The sequence below is a fragment of the Pelobates fuscus genome, chromosome 7 (assembly GCF_036172605.1).
Source record: "Pelobates fuscus isolate aPelFus1 chromosome 7, aPelFus1.pri, whole genome shotgun sequence".
NCBI classification, from domain to species: Eukaryota; Metazoa; Chordata; class Amphibia; order Anura; family Pelobatidae; genus Pelobates; species Pelobates fuscus.
In genome coordinates, this window is record NC_086323.1 from 51371511 (window position 1) to 51392016 (window position 20506).

General features: G+C 41.5%; 1 protein-coding gene across 2 annotated transcripts in view; it reads left to right on the top strand.

Annotated features, from left to right (window-relative positions):
• Positions 1–20506, top strand: part of BRINP2 (BMP/retinoic acid inducible neural specific 2) — a 242837-nt gene that overhangs the window by 28537 nt on the left and 193794 nt on the right. For both annotated transcript variants that reach the window (XM_063428248.1, XM_063428247.1), the window contains exons 3-4: positions 900–1195; positions 16086–16270. In XM_063428248.1, coding sequence (XP_063284318.1) covers positions 951–1195; positions 16086–16270 — 430 coding nt within the window. In that variant the 5' untranslated portion in view covers positions 900–950. The remainder of the gene's footprint in view (positions 1–899; positions 1196–16085; positions 16271–20506) is intronic.

The following is a 20506-nucleotide window of genomic DNA, read 5'->3' on the forward strand; positions in this document are numbered from 1 at the left end:
AAAGGCTTAATAAAAAAAACTTAAAAAGGATCTAACTTGCAGCGGCCGGTGTCTCTAATGTTTACAGACCCGGCCGCAGTGAGGCCGGGGGCATTGCAGGAGGAGGTAAGCGATAGGTGGCATTCCCATTACCACGTGGGAATGCCGCCACAACAAGATGCGCCCGCCGGGTTCCAGCTCACTCCCGCGGGTGCCTGCAGACTGGGTAAGTATTTGGCGGCATTCCCCTTGTGATGTGGCGGTGTGACAGTAAAACTCTTTGTTAAACTCTTTCATTTTCGAATAGTAAAGTCGCAGAATCTAGACTAAATATTTTCCATTTGCATTTTGACCTTTAAAAATGTTGGGGCATGCAAATATGCAAATACTCCAAACCTATTGCGTGTTAGTCATATAAGGAGAGGGAGGGTGTGTGTGTGCGTGCGTGCGTGTGTCCTCCAGTGTTCTGTCTTCTAATTATACAGTTAATACAGCTACTAAACATTTTAGCTTTTGTTGGGATTGAGATTTAATGAACCCAAATAATATAGTAATGTATTATTTTATTGCAATGCACAATAAGCAATTGAGTTAACATTTTAATTTAAAGGTGACTGATTTTTTTGCAATAAAGCTGATTGTTTGGAAAGTCTTTTCGTTTGTAAATAGTCTTTTTTTATTTTTGCTGTCATCAGCAGTTGCCATGGTTACCACTATTCTTTTTAATGAATGTTAATGGCGGGCATTTTAACTTCCTTGGAGAACAAATGAAATGCAACTGATTTTTTTTTAATGAATGGATGTAAAAAAAAGAAAACATCTAGACAAGACATTTAGAAAGTACAATGATTGAAATTCCACTAACAAAATGTTGTATATAATTTTTCTAAGTCCAGGTCTCTGTTTTTGTTTTCTTCCAGGGAGAGAGGGTGTGAGGGAGAGAATGAAGCATCTTGCTGCGTTCGAGAAGCATGAGGTGGCACCTGTACACCCGCTCTGATTGGGCATGGCTGGTGCTGGCATGGATGACTGTAATGCTGTGTTTGGTATCTGCCACGGCAACAATCTCTAGGCAACATGGCTCTGCCCCATCACCTGGTCAGGCGTCACTGGACTGGTTGCTTAGTAACAGGGGACCCTTCCATCGAGCCCAGCAATATGTGGACTTTGCAGAGCGGTACCAGCAAGGGTATACCACCAGGTACAGAGTTCACAGGTAAGACTAGATCGTACTCTGTGATGTTTTTGTTGACATAAAGGTTTTCAAATTGAAGGTTCTTAAGAACATAAACTTTATTCAATTGGCAAAGCGTCAGTGGGCAGTGTTAAGGGGCAGTAGTCTTTTAGTACAGTATAAATTGAATAATGCACTCAGTAAGCAAGGTGTAGATTAATACTAAACCTTCAAAACCATGGAACCAGTGAGGGAAAGCAGTGTACGCAGAAAGAAAGCCTTAATAAGCATTGTATTCTGGGAGCAAGAGGAGGTGAACAGGAGGCGAGGTCAAGGAAGTAACTAGGGCGCAAGGGGTCACTGTGCACTTAGGGGCTAATGTTCCAGGTAAAAGAGGGTACTGAGACTGTACAGAAGGAGAAAGGAGTCCGTAACCTCTCCATTTTATTGGGTACGTTTGACTAAGCATTATAGCTAATGAGCAAAGAGTTAAAGAAACACTATAGGGTCAGGAACACAAACATGTATTCCTGACCCTATAGTGTTTAACCCACCATTTAGGTGGATTGCCCCCACTTACTCCCCTTAAAAGTTATTAAAACTCCCCTTATTTCCAGCGTTGCGGGTGTCCGCCTGCTCTAGCTCCGCCTCATTGGTGACATAATCAGAATTGCGGATTTTTAGCCAACCCAATGCTTTCCAATGGGGAAAGCATTGGATAGGCTAAAACCATCAAGGAGGCGGGGCCAAACACTGTTTTGGCCAATCAGCACCTCCTTATAGAGATGCATTGAATCAATGCATCTCTATGAGGAAAATTCAGCATCCCCATGCAGAGTGTGTAGACGCTGAACGGCAGAGCTGCTTACTATGCAGCCCTGAGCCAGGAAGCACCTCCAGTGGCCATCTGAGGAGTGGCCACTTGGAGGTGTCCCTAAGGGCAATATAAACACTGCCTTTTCTCTTAAAAGGCAGTGTTTGCATTAAAATGCCTGCAATGATTATACTCACCAGAACAACTACTTTAAGCTGTAGTTGTTCTGGTGACTATAGTTTACCTTTAATGAGGATTGTGATTAGGTATTAAAGTATAACCTATCATTCTGTTCATGGAGCAAGGTGTCACTAAGCACAGTACAAAGGTTTTAAAGAAAGAGTCTAATAACCAATTCCAAACTAGAAAGAAGTCAAAAGTATTGACACCAGGCAGCAAGGGGTCATTGAGCACTGTACTTAATGATCAAGGGGTCAGTGAGCACTATACTTAATGATCAAGGGGTCAGTGAGCACTGTACTTAATAATCAAGGGGTCAGTGAGCACTATACTTAATGATCAAGGGGTCAGTGAGCACTATACTTAATGATCAAGGGGTCAGTGAGCACTGTACTTAATGATCAAGGGGTCAGTGAGCACTGTACTTAATGATCAAGGGGTCAGTGAGCACTGGACTTAATGATCAAGGGGTCAGTGAGCACTGGACTTAATGGTCAAAGGGCCAGTGAACACTAGACATAATGATCAAGGGATCGCTGAGCACATAATCTAATGATCAAGTGGTCAGTGAGAACTGGACTTAATGATCATGGGGTCAGTGAGTATCTGAAGCACTAAATCCAGTGAAAAAGAGGTCAGTAACAGGAATGTATCCAGTGACAGAATCCAATTAGCAATTTCCAGGGAACACATGACCATTGAGTGAGTATGTTTTTAGAGAGTAAAGGTTTTTTGAGACTTTTCTTGTGGAATCAAGAGATCTGCTTTACCCAGGTACACTAAAGGAGCAAAGACTCAATGAGCACTCTACCTATGGTTCAATTTGTGAGTGAGTGCTGTATCCAGGAAGCATGAGGTCACTGAGTATGCACTCTGTAACAAAAGAGGAAACTAGCCTCTATACCCTAGGAGAGCGTTTCCCAATTGGTGTTCTGCAGAACCGCACACAAACGGGGTTCCGCTAAAATTACGGTAAAGAAAATGCCCGCCGCGATAATTTAGGTGTGCGGCGAGGGAGCACTCTCCCCTGCTCAGCTCCCTTGCCCCCCGCCTCAATTATCGCGGCAGCCATTACCGCAGCGCGCACAACAATATGACGTCACTCCAGCTCCGGCATCACTAAGAGGCACGCGAGGGAGCTGTGCAGGAAGATCACTGCTCCTTTGCCGCCTGCACGCCAGCCGCTGAGCCTAGCAGCCCAACTAGACCTCAGGGACTGCACGCCAGCCACTCAGCCCAGCAGCCCCACTGGACCCCAGGGAAATAGATACTCCATGCCAGCACTCCAAAAGGAAGGGTAGCTGGGTGGAGTGAAATTTAAAAAAATTAATAAATTGTGTGTGTGTCAATGAGTTTGTATGTGTGTATGTCAGTGAGTGTGTGTCTATGTGTGTTTGTCACTGAGAGTGTATGTGTGTTTGTCAGTGAGTGTGTATGTGTTTGTCAGTGAAAATGTATGTGTGCTTGTCAGTGAGAGTGTATATGTATGTGTATGTGTCTGTCAAAGACTATGTGTGTTTGTCAGTGAGAGTGTATGTGTGTCTGTCAAAGAGTATGCGTGTCTGAGTGTGTGTCAGTCTGTGTATCAAGATGTATGCATTAAGCACTATACTTAATGATCAAGGGGTCAGTAAACACTGGACTTACTGATCAAGGGGTCAGTGAGCACTATACTTAATGATCAAGGGGTCAGTGAGCACTGGACTTAATGGTCAAAGGTCCAGAGGACACTAGACTTAATGATCAAGGGATCGCTGAGCACGTAACCTAATGATCAAGTGGTCAGTGAGAACTGGACTTAATGATCATGGGGTCAGTGAGTATCTGAAGCACTAAATCCAGTGAAAAAGAGGTCAGTAACAGGAATGTATCCAGTGACAGAATCCAATGAGCAATTCCCAGGGAACACATGACCATTGAGTGAGTATGTTTTTAGAGAGTAAAGGTTTTTTGAGACTTTTCTTGTGGAATCAAGAGATCTGCTTTACCCAGGTACACTAAAGGAGCAAAGACTCAATGAGCACTCTACCTATGGTTCAATTTGTGAGTGAGTGCTGTATCCAGGAAGCATGAGGTCACTGAGTATGCACTCTGTAACAAAAGAGGAAACTAGCCTCTATACCCTAGGAGAGCGTTTCCCAATTGGTGTTCCGCAGAACCGCACACAAATGGGGTTACGCTAAAATTACGGGAAAGAAAATGCCCGCCGCGATAATTTAGGTGTGCGGCGAGGGAGTACTCTCCCCTGCTCAGCTCCCTCGCCCCCCGCCTCAATTATCGCGGCAGCCATTACCGCAGTGCGCACAACAATATGACGTCACTCCAGCTCCGGCATCACTAAGAGGCACGCGAGGGAGCTGTGCAGGAAGATCACTGCTCCTTTGCCGCCTGCACGCCAGCCGCTGAGCCTAGCAGCCCAACTGGACCTCAGGGACTGGACGCCGGCCACTCAGCCCAGCAGCCCCACTGGACCCCAGGGAAATAGACACTCCATGCCAGCACTCCAAAAGGAAGGGTAGCTGGGTGGAGTGAAATTTAAAAAAAAAAAAAAAAGTGTGTATGTCAATGAGTTTGTATGTGTGTATGTCAGTGAGTGTGTGTCTATGTGTGTGTGTCAATGAGTTTGTATGTGTGTATGTCAGAGAGTGTGTGTCTATGTGTGTTTGTCACTGAGAGTGTATGTGTGTTTGTCAGTGAGTGTGTGAGTGTGTATGTGTTTGTCAGTGAAAATGTATGTGTGCTTGTCAGTGAGAGTGTATATGTATTTGTATGTGTGTCTGTCAAAGAGTATGTGTGTTTGTCAGTGAGAGTGTATGTGTGTCTGTCAAAGAGTATGTGTGTCTGAGTGTGTGTCAGTCTGTGTATCAAGATGTATGCATGTGTGTGTGTGTGTGTGTGTGTGTGTGTTTATATGTATGTGTGTATTGGTGTGCATGTGTGTGTATGTGCCAGTGTATATCAGTGTGTTTGTATGTGCCTATGTGTGTGTGTGTGTGTGTGTGTGTGTGTGTGTATGTCTGTGTGTGTATCTGAGTGTGTGTCAGTGTGTGTATATGACACTGTGTGTATGTGTCATTGTGTCTTTCTGAGTGTGTGTATGTGCCAGTGTGTGTATCTGTGGGTGCAAGTGTGTATGTGTCAATATGTGCATCTGAGTGTGGGTATGTGTATCTGAGTGTTTGTATCTGTGTGTGTCTGTATGTCAGTGTGTGTATTGGTGTGCCACTACGTGCCAGCATGTGTTTATCTGTGTGTCAGATACATACACACACACACACACAGATGCACACTGACACACACATACACACACTGGCACATACAAACACAGATACAGACACCTTGACACACACCAGCACATACAAACACAGATACACACACTTTGACACACATATACACACAGCTTGGACACAGATACATACACCTTGACACACAGATACATACCTACACACACACACACACACACACACACACACACAGATACACACTGTGTCAAGATGTGTTATCTGTGTGTCAGTGTGTGTATCTGTGTGCCACTATGTGCCAGTGTGTGTGTGTGTATCTGTGTGTCAGATACATATATATACACACACACACACAGATACAAATTGATACACACAATGGCACATACAAACACAGATACACACACCTTGACACACAGACACACACATTTTTTTTACTGGGGAGGGGTTCCCTCCCCAGTAAATTATGTGTATTTACTGTGTAATGTATAAAAGATCACTGCACAAAAGTAAGGGGTAAGTGAACACTGTACCCATTATTTAAGGGGCAACTGAATAATGCAGCATAGGGACAATGGCTACTGTCTAATGGATCACTCTGTGCTGTATACTGTGGTTAAAGTGTCACTGAGCATTGGATGCAGGGAGAAAGGGGACAAGAATGCCGTACCCAAAGAGAAATAAAGACAGTCACTAATTTTTTTTTAATAAGGAACCAAGGATTAATTGACAGTAATCATGTCACAGGGGTAATTCAAAACTATACACAGGAAGCAGTGGGTTTATAAGCAATATGAGAGCTGGTCACTGGTCTTCTAAAATTAGCCGTTCATTCATTCCTTGTGGTCATTCATTATGTCCTTTCTAGAGATAGTGTTTTCAGTTCTCTGTAGGCTGTAGCTGATACTTTGCTTTGTTATGTGTGATACTGTGAAGGCCAAGCAGAGACAGTGAGTCTAGAAAGCATTGCAGCAGAACAGCAAATGTGACCGTTTCTGGAATGTGAACCAAGTAATATGTTTTGCTGTTAAATAATATTTGGTAGGCCTTCCTAAATCTTGTTACAGTCACTCTTTAGAGGTCTCCCCTCATTGCTCCTCCTTAAATAAAGAATGCTGTTAAAAGACTGTCACCAATTGCTTTTTTGGAATCCCAGACGTAGCTATATTTTTATATGCTCCTGGTTAATGGAGGAGAATATGGGGATTTAATTGGGCCAATTACAGGATTGCTTATGCTAGTCTTCAAAATGTCTCCAAAGAAGACTGAAGAAGCATCAACCAATGAACATTTTATGCTATCTGTTCTCATCACTGCCGAAACATCGCAATCAGCGTTACCTTACTGTGGGGTATATTGACTAAACTGGGAATCAAAAAAATAAAAAACAGGCCTCAGTAGCTTATGGTGGAAAACATTAGCATCTTAACTTTAGTCGCCGCTGGGCTACCTGAACCTGAATATCGCTATCTATTTGTTTGTTTGTTTTTGTGCACCAAATTCATTATTTAGTGAATATACCATTCTGTGTTAAGAGCATGTAGCGTAATATAAATGGATTAATGTTGAAGGACACAGTCACTTGTCTTCTCAACCTTTGTAAATGGAATATTTCCCTCCATACATCTGCAATAGTACACCGAAGTGAGGATGCTAGCAAGTTTAACCCTTCATCAGAAAGCATAGTTAGTTTAACCCTTTATCAGAAAGCATAGTTAGTTTAACCCTTTATCAGAAAGTATAGTTAATAGTATTCTATAGAAACAAAGACATTTGTCATCATAGAGCCTGCATGCTGAAAAAGAAATACATTGTCATAATTTACTAGTAACATAACTGTATGTTTACATAGTGCAGGCCAGGATACCAGATCAGAACACACATGGACACAGTAATTATAATTATAGGACACATGAAGATTTGAAGCTGCTGATATGAGAGAGAATCGTGGAGTACGGAGCAAAAACTAAATTTAGAAAACCACCACTGACAGATACAAGAGCTAGGATTAACAGAGCAGAGCATGCAAAGAGACAGGACAGTGCACTCAGGATTGCTATGAAATGTTAATGCACACAGAGATTTGATATCTATAGTCCGGCACACAGAACAGGATGATAGTCACAGATCAGTGAACACAAGGAACTGATATCAAAACAGTGCGCACAGGGAACTGATATCAGAACAGTGCGCACAGGGAACTGATATCAGAACAGTGCACACAGGGAGCTGATATCAGAACAGTGCACACAGGGAACTGATATCAGATCAATGCTCACAGGGAACTGATATCAGACCAGTGCTCACTGGGAACTGATATCAGAACAGTGCACACAGGGAACTGATATCGGAACAGTGCACACAGTGAACTGATATCAGATCAATGCACACAGGGGACTGATATCAGATCAATGCTCACAGGGAACTTATATTAGAACAGTGCACACGAGGAACTGATATCAGAACAGTGCACACAGGGAACTGATATCAGATCAATGCACATAGGGAACTGATATCAGAACAGTGCACACAAGGAGCTGATATCAGAACAGTGCGCACAGGGAACTGATATCAGAACAGTGCACACATGGAACTGATATCGGAACAGTGCACACAGTGAACTGATATCAGATCAATGCACACAGGGAACTGATATCAGATCAATGCTCACAGGGAACTTATATTAGAACAGTGCACACGAGGAACTGATATCAGAACAGTGCACACAGGGAACTGATATCAGATCAATGCACATAGGGAACTGATATCAGAACAGTGCACACAAGGAGCTGATATCAGAACAGTGCGCACAGGGAACTGATATCAGAACAGTGCACACAGAGAACTAATATCACAGATCATGGCACACAGGGAACTGATATCAGAACAGTGCATACAGGGAACTGAAACCACACATCATGGCACACAGGTAACTGATATCAGAACAGTGCATACAGGGAACTGAAACCACACATCATGGCACACAGGTAACTGATATTAGAACAGTGCGCACAGGGAATTGATATCACAGATCAATGCACACAGGGAACTGATATCAGTACATTGCACCCAGGGAACTGATATCACAGATCAGTGCACACAGGGAACTGATATCAGAACAGTGCACACAGGGAACTGATAGCACAGATCAATGCACACAAGGAACTGATATCACAGATCAATGCACATTGCGACCTGATATCACAGATCAGTGCACACAGGGATCCGATATTAGATCAATGAACACAGGGAACTGATATAATGATAGTGCACAGGGAACTAAAATCACCAATCAATGCACACAGGGAACTGATGTCACAAATCAATGCACACAAGGAATTGATATCACATATTAGTGCACACAGGGAACTGATATCACAGATCAGTGCACGCAGGGAACTGATATCAGAACAGTGCACACAGGGGACTAATATCAAAGATCAATGCACAAAGGGAAATTATATCAGAACAGTGCACACAGGGGAATGATATCACAGATAAATGCACACAAGGAACTGATATCGCAGATCAATGCACACAGGGAACTGATATCAGAACAGTGCACACAGGGAATTGATATCACAGATCAATGCACACAGGGAACTGATATCAGAACATTGCACACAGGGAACTGATATCACAGATTAGTGCACACAGGGAACCGATATTAGATCAATGCACACAGGGAACCAATATTAGATCAATTGACACAGGTAACTGATATCAGAACAGTGCACACAGGGAATTGATATCACAGATCAATGCACACAAGGAACTGATATCAGAACAGTGCACACAGGAAACTGATAGCACAGATCAATGCACACAGGGAACTGATAGCACAGATCAGTGCACACAGGGAACCGATATTAGATCAATGCACACAGGGAACTGATATCAGTACATTGCACCCAGGGAACTGATATCACAGATCAGTGCACACAGGGAACTGATATCAGAACAGTGCACACAGGGAACTGATAGCACAGATCAATGCACACAAGGAACTGATATCACAGATCAATGCACATTGTGACCTGATATCACAGATCAGTGCACACAGGGATCCGATATTAGATCAATGAACACAGGGAACTGATATAATGATAGTGCACAGGGAACTAAAGTCACCAATCAATGCACACAGGGAACTGATGTCACAAATCAATGCACACAAGGAATTGATATCACATATTAGTGCACACAGGGAACTGATATCACAGATCAGTGCACGCAGGGAACTGATATCAGAACAGTGCACACAGGGGACTAATATCAAAGATCAATGCACAAAGGGAAATTATATCAGAACAGTGCACACAGGGGACTGATATCACAGATAAATGCACACAAGGAACTGATATCGCAGATCAATGCACACAGGGAACTGATATCAGAACAGTGCACACAGGGAATTGATATCACAGATCAATGCACACAGGGAACTGATATCAGAACATTGCACACAGGGAACTGATATCACAGATTAGTGCACACAGGGAACCGATATTAGATCAATGCACACAGGGAACTGATATCAGAACAGTGCACACAGGGAATTGATATCACAGATCAATGCACACAGGGAACCAATATTAGATCAATTGACACAGGTAACTGATATCAGAACAGTGCACACAGGGAATTGATATCACAGATCAATGCACACAAGGAACTGATATCAGAACAGTGCACACAGGAAACTGATAGCACAGATCAATGCACACAGGGAACTGATAGCACAGATCAGTGCACACAGGGAACCGATATTAGATCAATGCACACAGGGAACTGATATAAGAAAAGTGCACACAGGGAACTTATATAACAATAGCGCACACAGGGAACTGATATCACCAATCAATGCACACAGGGTACTGATACCACAAATAAATGCACACAGGGAATGGATATCACATATTAGTGCATACATGGAACTGATATCACAGATCAGTGCACACAGGGAAGATATATCAGCACAGTGCACACAGGGAACTGATATCACAGATCAATGCACACAGGGAACTGATATCAGAACAGTGCACACACGGATCTGATATCACAGATCAATGCACACAGGGAATTGATATCACCAATCAATGCACACAGGGAACTGATATCACAGATCAGTGCACACAGGGAACTGATATCAGAACATTGCACACAGGGAACTGATAGCACAGATCAATGCACACAGGGAATTGGTATCAGAACAGTGCACACAGGGAACTGATAGCACAGATCAATGCGCACAGGGAACTGATATCAGAACATTGCACACAGGGAACTGATATCACAGATCAGTGCACACAGGGAACTGATATCAGAACAGTGCACACAGGGAACTGATATCACAGATCAGTGCACACAGGGAACTGATATCACAGATCAGTGCACACAGGGAACTGATATCAGAACATTGCACACAGGGAACTGATATCACAGATCAGTGCACACAGGGAACTGATATCACAGATCAATGCACACAGGGAATTGATATCAGAACATTGCACACAGGGAACTGATATCAGATCAATGCACACAGGGAGCTGATATCACAGATCAGTGCACACAGGGAACTGATATCAGAACAGTGCACACAGGGAACTGATATCACAGATCAATGCACACAGGGAACTGATATCAGAACAGTGCACACACGGATCTGATATCACAGATCAATGCACACAGGGAATTGATATCACCAATCAATGCACACAGGGAACTGTCATCACAGATCAGTGCACACAGGGAACTGATATTACAGATCACTGCACACAGTGAACTGATATCAGATCAATGCACACAGGGAACTGATATCAGAACAGTGCACACAGGGAATTGATATCACAGATCAGTGCACACAGGGAACTGATATCAGAACAGTGCACACAGGGAACTGATATCACAGATCAATGCACACAGGGAACTGATATCAGAACAGTGCACACACGGATCTGATATCACAGATCAATGCACACAGGGAATTGATATCACCAATCAATGCACACAGGGAACTGTCATCACAGATCAGTGCACACAGGGAACTGATATTACAGATCACTGCACACAGGGAACTGATATCAGATCAATGCACAGAGGGAACTCATATCACAGATCATTGCACAGGGAATTGATATCAGGTCAATGCACATAGCGAACTGTTATCACAGCTCATTGCACACAGGGAACTGATATCAGATCATTGCACACAGGGAACTGATATCAGATCAATGCACAGGGAATTGATATCAGATCATTGCACACAGGGAATTTATATCAGATCAATGCATACAAGGAACTGATATCAGATCAATGCACACAGGGAACACAGAAAATATAAAAATTGCTCTCAAGGAGTTGATAAGGTGTCTCAAGTCACAGATCAGTGATTTGGATTGTTAATCACAAATCAGGGCACAGATTGAACTTCTGTACACAGATCAGTGCATGCCGGGAGCTGATAGCTATACAGTGTCTGATAGTCACAGAACGTGAACACAGAGAACTGATATCCCAGGTAACTTCACACGGAGTTGTGATAGTGACAGATCAGTACTCACAAGAAACTGAACGTCACAGATGAATGCATGCTGATGCTTGTATTTTTCCCTGCACTGTGATAGTATATACATATTTATGCAGAGAGTTTATTTTATAAACGCTATCACGTTATGTCCCATTATGTACACACAGGAAGATATAAACAAGAATCAATGGGTCATTACAACGAACAAAACCTGTTCTTCAACAAGGTCTAGTGCAAAGAGGAGGATATCCAGTATCCAGTTTCCTTAAGTCTGGTAAAGCATGGTGGGATTTGACAGTCCTACAAAACATGCAGACTGTTCTTTTTGTCATCCCTGACCCAGGATACATGGGAAGGTATGCAATAAGGAAAGGTGTATCTAAACCTGACACACTGTAAGGTATCATCAGCAATAGAACAGCTTCTATGTAGATCTGTATGCTGTGTGGTATCAACACAGATGGATGTGGGGCTCAGAGCACATTGCACACAGGCCTGAGTCACACAAGAGTGCACACAGGTTTCTGACAGCCAAGTGTCAAACAAAGCAGAAATAGAAGTGCTGGGGCTGTGCACAAAGGAGGAAACTGGCAGTCGGAATACTGTGCGGACCAGGAGCCTAGGACCAGCTTATATCCCAGCAATGAACACATGGACAATGTGCTATTTTTCTGCTTCAAAAGCTTTATGGCAATACCACCTTTATTGGAGAATTAAAAGTAGAAAACAAAATAAAATCAAAATATAAAAAAAGAAATCAAGTGCCAACTCAACAGAGGGCAAACTGAGCATCTGGTACCATCGGTTCTACCACACCTGTTGCCATAGTACTTAGCACCATAGAGAATTGGATGGTGGTGATAGTTATGTTGTATTCTTTCCACTTTCGCGTCTGGGGAGCCTCTGTGTCTGTCCTTGAGGGATACAATGACGGTGGAGAAACAGGAAGGGGATTCCCAGGGGTTGATTTACGATTTCCACATATACACCATTCAGTAGGTTGGCATAAAAGGAGGAAAGATGGTAAAGGGTGGTGGTGGGGGGGGGGGGGGGGTGCTTGACGATGATTAACCCTTAGTGTTCCAAAGTTCAGAACAAAGAGCATCCTTCTGCTAATGCAAGGGTTAGAATGCTAAGACACAAAAATTATATAATGTACTGACAACTACTCACAGCATTCCTAGTCAGTATTTAGGTTCGAGGCAGTCAATTTAAAAAGTTAGGTATAACAAATATTAAAAAATTATGAGAAAACAACCCTGTTCTACACAAGTTCCGTCATTCCAGATGAGGTTAAATAGAATTCACACAGCATGCTGTTTTGGGACTGAACGTGCTGGGAGTTGCAACCTTCACAAAAGACAGCATAGGAACAGACAGAAAAAACAAAAAATGCAAGACCAAACAAGGATACGAGATAGTACCAGAGGTACATATGTTTCCCCAATAAATTATTAAATTCTTATTTGCTATCTTTCTAAGCCAATTTTGTTCGTATTAGAAGAATAAATATTCTATAAAAGATGTCATTTTCATTGAATTTCTTTTTTTTTTCTGTTTTTAAAATCTGCAATTACGTGAGCAAGTTAATGTCTGGAGCAAATAATAAGAAGAAAAAAATAAAAAAAGAGAAAAGAAAAATGTTTTCTTTTGCTTTTTCAGTACTCTGCCAGGGAAAGTGAAAATGTTTAGGGCTTTTTTTCTAGGCTGGCTATTTTCATTCCCTATCATATTATAGGTTTCCATGGTGACATTAGCAGTAGCAATTTGATGCCTTTAGGCTTTAAACTTTTTATCAGAATAGCTGAAAAAACAGCTGGATTGTTATTACAGAATCTTTGCCTCTTACTTTGAGTCTTTTTAATAAGTAACAGAACAGTAGATCAAGTCACAGGACATGTTGTCCACAGAAACCCTTTATGGATGGATGAATGTATTTTTTTACAGTAGACCTTCCTGCAGTTTCAAAACAAGCCCTCAAGTTTGAGGGTCATCTGTTTTGCCACCTCTCTCTATTTTTTCTTAAATATAAATTAATTCCACAGCTAGAAACCGCTAATATGCAGTCGAGATGCCTATCTGCTGCAGTGGTTCAGTGTGTCACACTAAACATGTCTTAGACTATTCTTGATGTCTCATTCTTTGAAGTCGATTCCTTAACTGGCAGTTTTTTTATTCATCCATCTGTGCTATCGTTTCCAGCATTGTGATACATTTAAGTGTGTGTTTTCTACAGGAGCAGGCGAAAAAGTAAACTAGGGACCATTCAAAGGAGGGCAAAAAAAAATGGTACATAGTCTGCGTTTCAGAAGTTTTGAAGAGAGCCTTTCAAAATTTCTTAGTATGTACCGCTCGGAATCAAAGGCAAGGGGGAATGGGGGATATATTAGATACTATCACATATGTAAAGGGATTATGTGAATCTCAAAAGAAAATTGTAGGTCACGGAAACTGGAATGTTAGCACAGTAGGTCAAGTTCAGAAGCTCAGAAGGTGGAATACTCTGGAGAAATGGGAATCTTTATAGTGGCGAAGGCATGGAAAGTACCCCTAGTGAAATGCTAATACTTTAAAGGCGCTATTTCAACTGGTCAAAGCATGAACCAAGATCTTTACTCGGAGATAATTAAGCACATCTGTCAATCTGTTCTTTCCATAAACATTTTAAATAATTTTAGTAAATAATACAGAGACATTTAATAAGCTATTTTTTTTGTGCCCACTATGAATACACGCATTATAAAGGCAGGTACGTCTGTCCTTGGGTATCATAGCTACCTAGAATAAATCAAGGCAAAAAAAAATTGGAATGGAAGAAAACGTGACATCATTAAAGAATAACAATCCACTCAGGGTTTGAAAATTGAAAAGTAATTGTGGTGTCCTTTAAAATAGCATGTATATTTCTGAAACTTGAAGGCTGTCCTAGTGAAGGACAACATACACAATAAAAACCAAGACTTTTCACACTGCCAACATGAATTAGCTTCAATTAGCCATCCTGCGATTAAAAGGCTAAATGATGTTAATAATTGTGTAATAGTGACCATCACAATAGTATCTTGTTCTTTAAAGGAGGTCATTGTCAAAATCATTGTTTACTAGTGTGGATATAGAATGGATCATTAAAATAATCTGCACATTGTGGTCATAGAATTACAAGGGTTATTATTGCAAATAAAACAAAGTGTTATAAACGAATTGACTCCTAATGTGCACACAGTTGTTGCAGTGGTTGGTGAAGGGGGACAAAGAAACTAACAGATGGCCAATGTTGACCAATCTTATTTGAATATATTTCCCAGATTTATGTGAGCGTCAGTCTAACAGCTGGAGGCCCAGGTTCCAATCGATACATTTGGCTGAATTCTGCAAGAAGCATTTATATCTATATGCTGTACATACTGATCCAAAGATTGTTAAACAGTATTTTAAGGGATAAATTATATTTAAGGATTTACTTGGTGTCTGTGAATTTGACGGGCAACACATAGCACAAAGGAATTGAATAATAAAGCTGTGACAGGTGGCTATCTAAAAATTAAATCCTTTTTTTTTTTTTTTTTTTTTTATCAATACTGTCTGGAACTTAAAGTACATCGAGAAATTGCCTCTTACCTGCCAGGAAATGTTGTGTTTTGGTTCGAATTTTGCTAATTGATCTCACTATTGCTGGAACCTGTCATGAAAATGACAGAGCTTTAAATTTCATTTCTACAGTTTGCTAGGGAAATTACAAGCAAATGCATCGATGGTGAAATGTGTCCTTTTATTATAGCCGGCTCCTTCTCCCATCACTGCTAATTTGTATATGGCGATGTCATGAGGGGTTACCAAATATATGGACATATTTTATATAATTGGGGCACCTATGCTTCTATATTATGCATAGCTTCCACCTGCTGCCTTTATTTCTTGCATATCTTTATAAATGATAAGGTTGGAGAGAGTTCTATCAGCCAAGCCCCGAGGATCACCATGAAAAAAAAAATATTTTTTTAATGTCGGATAGTGACTTACGGTGCTTAGAGCACCCATTTAATGAGTCTATTAAACTTTTTATGGTATGTACTCTTAAACTGGAAACATTGACTCATTTTATTGCTAATGACAAATTGCAATATTAGTGTAACTCGTTAAGATATTTTAATATATGTTTCCTTTGGACAGGGAGTTTGGTCGCTGGAAAGTGAAGAACATGGCGTTGGAGAGTAAAGAGTTTCCAAACCTAACTTTGGCTCCTGAACTTGTCCGGAACATCCGCCAGTTGGGCCGACGACCCTCTCTGACTCAGATTACAGAAACCCTGATTAAAAAGTATGGCACACATCTCCTGGTTTCTGCGGTTTTGGGAGGTGAGCTTGAGCTATCAAACTATCCATTGTAACAAGCGTATATTTTAACTATAAGACTAGCCATACATATGTTTATACATTTAAATAAGTGCAAACATATATTCACATACACATATATCCATATAGAAAAAAGTAATTATGGACCATCTTAATTCACCTATAGGATTATTCATTAAATTGAAAATTCAAAGTGAATTCAAAGTCAATTTCAAATCTGAGGTCAAAAAAGATTAACTGGCAAAATTCTCTAACCCAGCTATGCGTCTAGGTCGGCTACTGGGGCCTTAAATTTTAAATTCTAAATTAATTAGAAACTCTCACTTTATTGAATAACTCTGCTAATGTTGCTAGGATCAAGAGCAAAAAATAGCCAATAGCAACAGAAAGCTGTAGGCAGCCATTAGGCTCATTTTCCAGTCTGTTCATGGCTGCACCACATGTCATTTTTTTACCTTGTAAAAATCACAGAATCACTGTAGAAAATCACAGAATTATCAGACAGCCAAGGAGATAAAATCATAAAGGTGTACTCACTGAATCTCGAGCCACGGTCAGCTGAAAACAGAATTTCACATTTTAGGGCATTATATCCAACTGGATTTTTTTTTTAGCTGGTTTTCAAACTTTTTTTTCTTTTTTCCCATTAAAGTTAATTTTTTGCCATTAAAGTACCATTCCTGATTAGGACCTATTCCCCTGTTTTCAACAAAAAAATTTAAATAGGCTCTAAAGTAGACATGTGCAAGAATTTGTTGAAAAAGACTCCGCAAGTAAATCCCGCTCAGCAGTGTTAATTTTGTCGACTAACTGTATTAGTACAATTTTAGTTGGCTACAACTAAAACAATTCAGATGACTAAAATAAGACTAAAACTAAAATGGCTTTTTTTAGTCAAAAGACTACGACTAAAACTAAATTGAAATTTGCCACCAAACTTATCTCTGCACAGAGGAGCAGTGAATGGGGAAAAAGAGACAGACCAGGGCTTGGGAAAGAGAAACCGATAGGAGCTGGGAGGACACAAAGAGACACAGAGACACAGAGGGGCTGGGGAAGGGGAAAAAAGAGACAGACCCGGGCTTGGGAGGAGGACACCGAGAGGAGCTGGGAAGACATAAAGAGACACAGAGGAGCTGGGGAAGGGGAAAAAGAGACAGACCAGGGTTTGGGACAGAGACACCTAGAGGAGCTGGGATGACACAGAGAGACACAGAGGGGCTGAGGAAGGGGAAAAAGAGACAGACCAGGGCTTGGGAGTGAGACACAGAGAGTAGCTGGGAGGACACAAAGAAACATAGAGGGGCTGGGAAGGAGAAAAATAGACAGACCAGGGTTTGGGAGAGAGACACCTAGAGGGGCTTGGAGGACACAAAGAGACACAGATGTGCTGGGGAAGGAGAAAAAGAGACAGACCAGGGTTTGGAAGAGAGACACCTAGAGGGGCTGGGAGGACACAGAGACACAGAGGGGCTGGGGAAGGGGAAAAAGAGACAGACCAGGGTTTGGGAGAGATACATCTAGAGGGGCTGGGAGGACACAGAGACACAGAGGGGCTGGGGAAGGGGAACAAGAGACAGACCAGGGTTAGTAGAGATACATCTAGAGGGGCTGGGAGGACACAAAGAGACAAATAGGTGCTGGGGAAGGGGCAAAAGAGACAAATAGAGGCTTTAACTAATTATATTTAGTAGACTAAAATTAGATTAAAACGAAAACAAATCAGATGACTAAAACACGACTAAAACTTAAATGGCTTTTTAGTCAAAAGACTATAACTAAAACTAAATTGAAATGTTCCGTCAAAATTAACACTGCACAGATCAATTTGATTTAAGAGGATTTGGATATACCGCTCCAATCACATTTTTTGCAGAAGTCTAATCTAAAGTCACCACAATAAGCTATTTATTGTATAAACAGTTATTCAAGTTATTTAACACTGCGTACATTTTAAAAATGGTTTATTGAGTTAGCACAATTTGTGGTTTTATTCATATATTCAATAACGTCTTATTTGGGGACCTTACCACTAACTTGTTTGAGTGGGTGAAAAAATCCTTAAAGTGATGAAAATGCTGTCAGAATAAAACTCCAGGATTTGGAAAACTTAAATATTGCGCATTAAAGTATAGCTGGGAGCAAATTCTGACGTAATATTCACCATTTTCTAATCAGTGGCATGTCCCTTGTTAATAGAACTTTTTAAGTCACTGTTATTATGATATCACAGCAAGCATCACTTATCATTATGACATCACTGCAAAGCATCACTTATCATTATGACATCACTGCAAAGTATCACTTATTTTAATGACATCACTGCATGCATTGCTAATATTCCCACAAAATTGTCAGGAATTGCAGGATGTCATATTATGTGATAAACAAAATTTTTTATATGAGTTTGTGTGCATGCATTCAGAAGTGTCAGAGTTTGTGTAGGTAGCCGTGTCAGTGTGCGCAGAGGTGCCATGTCGTTAAAAATAGTGAAAAATAGGTAAGAGACCGGGATGGAATAAAATTCTCTGTACATCCAGAGCATAGAAGATAGCTTTAAACACATATATTCATGTGCACGTGTGAAGGTCAATGTTTGTGTCTCTGCTTGTATAACCAACATTTAGATGAGTTCACAAAAAACCTGCTTAATAACTCAACACAGCTGCATAAAAATCCGATTTTAAATGGAAAAAATTGTAGAGATTATCATACTGGCATTCCATGCTAAGCCACAAATGTAAAAAAAAAATAAATGCTTTTCTATGGTTTTATGCATTTTGTAAATTCAGCAGCTGTTTTATTCTGGGGTGACCTGTACTTTATACAGGGCCAGATTAAGAGCCCAGTGGGCCTGGTGCTGACAATTATGATGGGCCTAAATACAAAATGTTATTTACCAAAAACCCTAAAACAATTCTACCTCCTAAGCATCATGTATCTGATGTAGATGGTGCTGGAGGGAAACTCATAGGATGCAGCTATGAGAAAACACATACCCTGTGCTAATCTCACACTTTCATCTTCAAGTAAACCCATACCCCCTAACAGCAGTGTCCAGTAAAGCAGGAAGTCTATGGATGGGGTAAAAGGGTGGACCACTGACACAAATCTGCCGTAAGGGGCGAACATACACAAAAAGGGGGCATGTCTGTGTCCCCATGTCTCCCAGTCCCTTAGTGTCTGTGTCCCCATGTCTCCCAGTGTCCCCATGTAACTAGGACTCTAGGGGACATTGAGAGGCATTGGGACACTGGGAGACATGGGGACACTGAGATACTAGGGAACACTGAGAGACACGGGGGTCTCTGGGGGAGACACGGAGGACTCTGGGAGACTAGGGTCTCAAACACTAGGGACACAGAGATACACCAGGGACACTGGGAGTCATGGGGACATTGGTAGACTAGTGGCCACTGTGTTCCTAGTGTCTCAGGGTCCCCATGTTCCCCAGTTTCCCTATGTCTCCCAGTGTCCCAATGTCTCAGCGTCCCCAAGTCTCTCACCGTCCCCATGTCTCGCAGGCTCAGTGCTGCTGTCTGGACTCTATGTGCAGAGCTGCCCCCCCCCGGATCAGTGAGTACAGAGAGGCAGGGAGGGAGATGCCGTAACTTCTCATCCCTGCCTCTCTTCACACAAACAGCGATCTCTACTGGCCGGCGCTGGTATTGCAGAATAATCTCTGTTTATACTGAGACAGACATTTGTATTGCCGGTATTACTGCAATATCAGCACCGGCTAGGCAGCCTCAAATACCTGAGAAATACTTCTGAGAAACACCTGGAAACCATAAGAAATACATGAGAAATACCTGGCAACCCTAAGAGTAGTGTTTTTTTTTTTTTTTTTAAATCAATGGGCCTATTCCATGGGTCTGGGCCTGGAGCTGCAGCTCCATCAGCCCCTATGTTAATCCGGCCCTGACTTTATATATTGTATGTATTCTATTCATTACTTAACATTGGCACCCGAGAATTTACACTAGTTCAGGGTAGTTTAGGGTATGATTTGCTCTGGTTTTTTATTTATTTATTTATTTTTTTAAATACTCACATGATCATCATATGATTTCTCCTATTGGAGGAGGATGAATGTGATTGACTAGGTTTGCCACATTCATCGAAACTAGAGGTAGGCAACCTTCGACACTACAGATTATATGGACCACATGAGGCTCTTATAGCCATAATGCTGGCAGTGATTCATGGGAGATGTAGTACACAGCGACCAGTGCTTCA